Here is a 6,216-nt window from a genome sequence, read left to right as displayed (position 1 = left end):
TTTATTTGCTTTATTTGTAAATTATATTATTAATTTCAAATTTCAAAATAATATTTGGAAATTGTTTAAATTATTTTATACACCACTTATTTGTGCATGTAAAAATGGTTATTCTGAAATAGTTAAATTACTTCTTGAACAAAATGGAATTAATGTAAATAGCTCTAATGTATATTTGATTTATTAGTTGTATGAAATATTTTAATATTTCAAAATAGTATTTCAAAGTTATTCATATAATTTGAAACAGCGTTAATGATGGCAACTAAAAGTGGTAACATAGAAATAGTCAAATCACTTCTTGCTAGAAAAGAAATATCTATTAATGCTAAAAATATTTTTATTCTTTATTTAATTTTTATAAAGAAAAATTTCTATTTCAAAGTAATATTTGGATTTTTTAAAAATAATTTGAAACTGCATTTAATATCGCTGTGAAAAAAGGTTATACAAAAATAGTTCAATTGTTTCTTGAGCAAAAAAGAGTTGATATTAATTCTCGTAATTTTTATTTATTTTATTTAAAGCTTGTTTTATTGATTTCATGCATAAAAATAATGTTTGGAAATTCATCTAAATATTTGAAACAATATTTATGTGGGCTTCTAAAAAAGGTAATACTGATATAGTCAAATTACTACTTGAACAAGAAGGAATTATTATCAATTCTAAATCTGTTATTTTGTTTTATTATATTTTACTTTCAAGAATTTAATGTATCAAAAATCTGTTTGGTAATTATTATTAATATCTCAAACAGCACTTATTTTAGCTTCAATAAAAGGACGTACAGAAATAGTTAAATTACTTCTAGAACAAAAAGAAATTGATGTTAATGCTGAAGATATTTTTTTATTATATATAATATTTTTTCCAATTATTTTGGATATTAAAATAATATTTGGAAATTATTTATATTATCTAAAACAGCATTCGGTTATGCATGTGAAAAAGGTCATACAGAAATAATAAAATTGTTTGAACAAAAAGGAATTCAAATTAGTTAACATAGAGAACAATAAACAATGAAAACATATGGTTCAAATAAAAGAAAACTATTTTATAATTTTATTTTCGAAGAATAAAAAATTCAATCAATATCAAATATTAGAAAATTATTTAAATTTGAATTTTTTTAAGGCTCACATATTAGCTTTGTTTAAAAATTATGTTAAAATAATAAATAGTATATTTTTATTAGGTTCTAAAGCTTTGAGCGCGGATCTGTTGTCATTTCTTTGAAATTGTTTAACCCACCAAAATTTGAGAAAAAAAGTTGATGCCAAAGTACTTTTCAAATTTGAATCGCGATCGGTTTTTACCGCACACAAAATCCGCTAAAAAAGTATTGAACAATGCTCAATCTCACCATCACCTTACTTTCCCTTAAAAATAGTTTTGGTCGTTCTCCAATTGTGGCATCTTCAATACGATCCAATACAATTATTGGTAACTCACGATTCACTAATTTCGTTTCTCCAATATTATTCACAAAAATTAAGGGAAGCAAATTGCTAATGAAGAATATTTTTGTAGCGAACGCCGAAAATTGTGTAGCGTTACCAATAGAATCTTCTGCTACAACACTTTCACAATCTTGTTATATTGCTTCTTACTACAACATTTTAAATGAATATGAAAACACTTATTATTATGACTTTGATAATACAGAAGTTACTATTACTGGTTCAATCTTTGAGAATTGCTATGCATCCAATGCCGGATTATCTGTGATTCATGGCAATTCGATTTCTTTCTATATGGATAATTGCACAGCCATAAGCTGTGGGCCTTCTTTTGGCATATTTTCTAATCCATTCAATAATTCATATATCAAGTCTTCCACATTTATTAACTGCGGAGAAACTGAAGGATCAATTTTTTCATTCGACCAAGGCCGATTTAGCTTTAGCGACGTCACATTTATGATTAATAACACTCATACTCCAATTTGTATTTCTGTTTCAAATTCAATTGTTTCGATTAATGACACATTGTTCAACCAAACAGTTGAGAACACCACAGTTATCTCATCTGCAGGGTCCATGGAGCTTCTTTTATCGACGTGCGATTTCATGAGCTTTTCCAAAATTACACTTCGAACATATACATTTGCTATGTTGTACTCTTGTTGCTTCTCTGGTTTGGAGTCGAACGCAATTGATATTGATTCGACATCAAAATACTCATTAAATGATGTAAATTTCAATCAGTCATGTCCAATCAATAGTGCGACGGCTTCACTCTCTTCCGAGAAAAAAGCGTACGCAATTGTCACTATTGTTGTCTTCTTTTTCTGTTTTGCTGCACTTTTCATCGCATTAATTACATTAGTTTTCTGTAAAATTGGAGGCGATGATACAGCAAAATATGGACTACTACATGACGAAGAAGGTGGAGAAGACCAAGATTCGTCAGATATAACAGATTAATGTCATACATAAAAACATGTAAAGATATTTTTTTCAAATAATTTTGTTATATTACTTGCGTGAACTACACATCTTTCTCATGATGAATAATTCTTTTTTTATTACAGAAAATTTATACTGAATAAAATCAAATATTAACGGTCACCAGCATAAAATGGATAAAAATGATGAAAAAGAAGATCCAAAATTATTTCTTGAAGAATTTGTTTCAACATTACATTTAGTTAGTCAAGAAATAAAAGAAAAATCAGAATATTTAATAGAAGAAGAATTTAATGTTGAAAAAGAAATTCAAAATTATCAAAACAAAATTATTCATATAATTCAACGCGAAAAAGAACTTCAAATATATGCAGACGAAATTATTAATATTAAAAAAGAATTTCAAAAATTAATCAAAACTGAACGAACTAAAATTCGAGAAAAAATTGAAACACTTGAAGAACATCGAAAAGAATTATTAAATCAACGAGAAGAAACACAAGAAAAATATAAATATTATCAAGAACAAGAAAAAGAACTTATTAATATCCAAAAGCAACACAATGAAATCGGAAAAGGAAACGAAACATTATCAATATCTCAAACAAATGAAAATTTCATAAATTTTACTAATATTCAACAACTAATTCAAAAATATTCACGAATGTCAAATGAAATAACAAATCAAGAATATGAATTAAATCATTATGCAAACAAATATAAAGAAATGAAATTTTTATATGAAACTCAACGAAAACGATATGAAAAAGAAAAAGAAAAATATTTTCATGATATTCAAACACTTCAAACACTCGAAAATCACGAAAAGAAATGTCTAGAAGAGATTAATAAACGAAATGAAGAATATCAAATAATAATTAATCACGAAATTCAAAAACTTAAAGAAATGCGAAGAATAATGCGACAAGAAAAAGAAGACATTCGAAAGCGACGAGCAGAAAACGACGAAAAAGAAACGAAAATAAAACGAGAACAAAAGAAAGCACATCAAAACGAAATTGAAAGATATTGTAAAAGATTAATAGGAACGGAAATCAAACGAATTCGAGGATATTTAAAAGAACTCGAAGTAAACAATAAACGACAACAAATCAATATGAAAGCGAAAGAATATTATGATCAGATAAATTTAGCATATTCATATCATAAAGAACTTCAAGGACAACATCGACAACATCTGAAAGAATCGAAAACCAATTTCCAACATGATTCTGAAGAAGAAAACGAACGAAAAGAACTTCAAATGCGAATTCTGAAATTAGATATTGAACGATGTCTATTAAAACAAGAAGAAAATAATTATGAAATGAAGAAAGATATTCTGAACGAAATTCTTCAAGAAGAAGAAAAGCGAAAATTAAGTTGCATTGAAGGACCGCATCGACAAGAAGAAATTTTATATGGGATTGAAAACGTTGTAACATATCAAATGAAACTTTATGAAATTGAAGAAGGAATCGAAACGATTTCAACGAAATGTCAACAATTAATAGGAAAACTTCAAAACATTCGCCGAAGTCAATATGAAGAAGAATACGAAACATATTTACAACATCTTGAAACTAAAGAATACGAAATAATTAATGATAAAACATAATAACACACAAATGAACAAACATTTTTAAATTCACTATAAGTATATTAAATAAAAGTAAAAATGAAACATTTATATTTATACATTTAAGATATTATATGAACACAACAATAAAAATTTTTTAACATTTCATTAACCCTAAAAAAATTCTGCATATAATCGATAACAGAAACATCATTCTCATTAATGAGCGCAAATATGACATTCTGTGTTTGAATCATTGAAATTCATAAAACAGAACTATTGTAATATAATGTAATCTTAAAACAAACTCTACTAAGTGTTCCTTAATATACGGACGAATAAATTCGGTGAATTTCTAATTGCATCAAAAACAACAATCTTTAAATAAATTGGATAATTTCCTTTCTAACTCAGAATACATACTTCAAAGTTCTTTTTCTTGGAATACCTTGATTTTTAATCTGTAAATGTTAACGTTGGAAAATAGAGATGCGGTACAACTTATGATGAAGACACCAATAAAGTACATGTACGGAATGCAGTCAATTAAGAAAACTTGAACAAGCCAACCATCAGCTTTTAACTAAATCTTTCTCATTATAAATGCTTTAAATCTAAATTTTTAATTTTAAGTACACTTTTGTTTGATCATTTACACCATTTTGTAGACACTAAAATGAGAATATTAGAAATACTCACGAAATATCAAAGTTTTTGAAAAGTGTTGCGATTGTTTTTTGCACTAAAAGTGAATTTCTCCTTCGAACAATTATCCAATAATTGGAAACTTAAATGAATTCAAATAAATAATAAAAAAAAATAGGGTAAAATTAATGTTATTATATCTCAATTTTTAATATTGAAACTTTATTGTTTCTTGAGATTTAAATTTAAAAAAAAAAAAAATTGTAGATGAAAAAGTGTCATTTAGTAAAAAATGAATAATAATTCTTCAACTACAAATAATATAAAAAGAGATAATATTAATATTGAAAGCCACACCATTAGTCTAGAAGAACTTATTTCTCTCAAACAATTAATATTTAATTTAACAGAAGAGAATCTTGTTTTTTCAACTCAACAAACAATGAAATTCTTTGATTTAACTTTTCCATATTCATTTAATTATATTATAAGTAATTTAGTTTACTTTGCATTTTATTCACAACATAAAGAAATTTCGATTTATGTTAATTATTTACAATTAATTCAAAACGAAGAAGAAATATATAAAAACATTCCAAAAATCATTGAATTTTTTTGTAAATATATTTCTGAAATTAAATCACAAGAAGCATATTATCTAATTGATAAAATGATTGAATACAATTTAATCCATAAAGATATTATTAAAAGCATTAAATCAAAATATTTTTCACATTACAGAGGAAAAAAAGAAAACAAAAAAAAAAAAAAATTTCATGATAAATTTTATAAATATTATAATGATAATTATATCAAACTTTCAAAGAATGATTGGGAACTTCATAAACAATATATTAAAGAAGGTTTTAATCCGAATGAAATAGCAAAAATAATTCGAAATGATGAAATCGAAAAACTTCAAGAAATTTCATCACAAACAAATTTTGATTTTAATCAAATAATTGAGCCATCACTTTATGCAAGATGTGATTTTATTAATCAATTTAATGTTACATTAATTGATTATGCAGCATTTTTTTCATCAGTTAAATGTTTTAAACATTTACTTGTGAATGGTGCTAATATAGAAAATACATGTAAATATGCAATTGCAGGTGGAAACTTAGAGATCATTCATTTATGTGAACAAAATCATTCTAAATTTGAAAATACATATGAAACTGCAATTATATTTCATCGAAATGATGTCTTTAAATATATTTATGAAAATAAATTGGAAGAAAAATCAGACAATGATTTGATCGTTTATTGTATTAACGGTGGAAATTATGAAATTCTTTCATTTTTAGAAGAAAAAGGAATGATAATTAATGATAATATTATTAATGAAACAGCAAAGATTGGAAACTTATATCTTCTTAAACATTTTCTCAAAAAATACAAAAATTCAAAAAAATATTTCAATTTTTGGTATGGAATCAGGTAATGTTGAAATGATTAAATTTCTTCTCGAACAAAATGGAATTGATATTAATGCTAAAAGTATTTATTTTAATAATTTAAAATTTCAAAATAATATTTGGAAATTATTTAAATTTTTTCGGACAGCACTTATGT

The 6,216-nt window shown here is 24.9% G+C and overlaps 1 protein-coding gene across 1 annotated transcript; it reads left to right on the top strand.

Moving 5' to 3' along the window:
* Positions 1-1,355: 1,355 nt before the first annotated feature.
* Positions 1,356-2,432, top strand: GO595_007438 (uncharacterized protein; the record flags this gene model as incomplete). The annotated part of the gene is made up of 1 exon (XM_067920902.1): positions 1,356-2,432. The coding sequence occupies one exon, from the start codon at positions 1,356-1,358 to the stop codon at positions 2,430-2,432; it is 1,077 nt and encodes a 358-aa protein (XP_067772348.1).
* Positions 2,433-6,216: the final 3,784 nt, after the last annotated feature.

This window comes from Histomonas meleagridis (genome assembly GCF_020186115.1).
Source record: "Histomonas meleagridis strain 2922-C6/04-10x chromosome Unknown contig_53, whole genome shotgun sequence".
Classification (NCBI taxonomy): Eukaryota; Parabasalia; order Tritrichomonadida; family Dientamoebidae; genus Histomonas; species Histomonas meleagridis.
The sequence above is the reverse complement of the archived record's forward strand: the minus strand, read 5'-3'. Positions and strand labels throughout refer to the sequence as shown.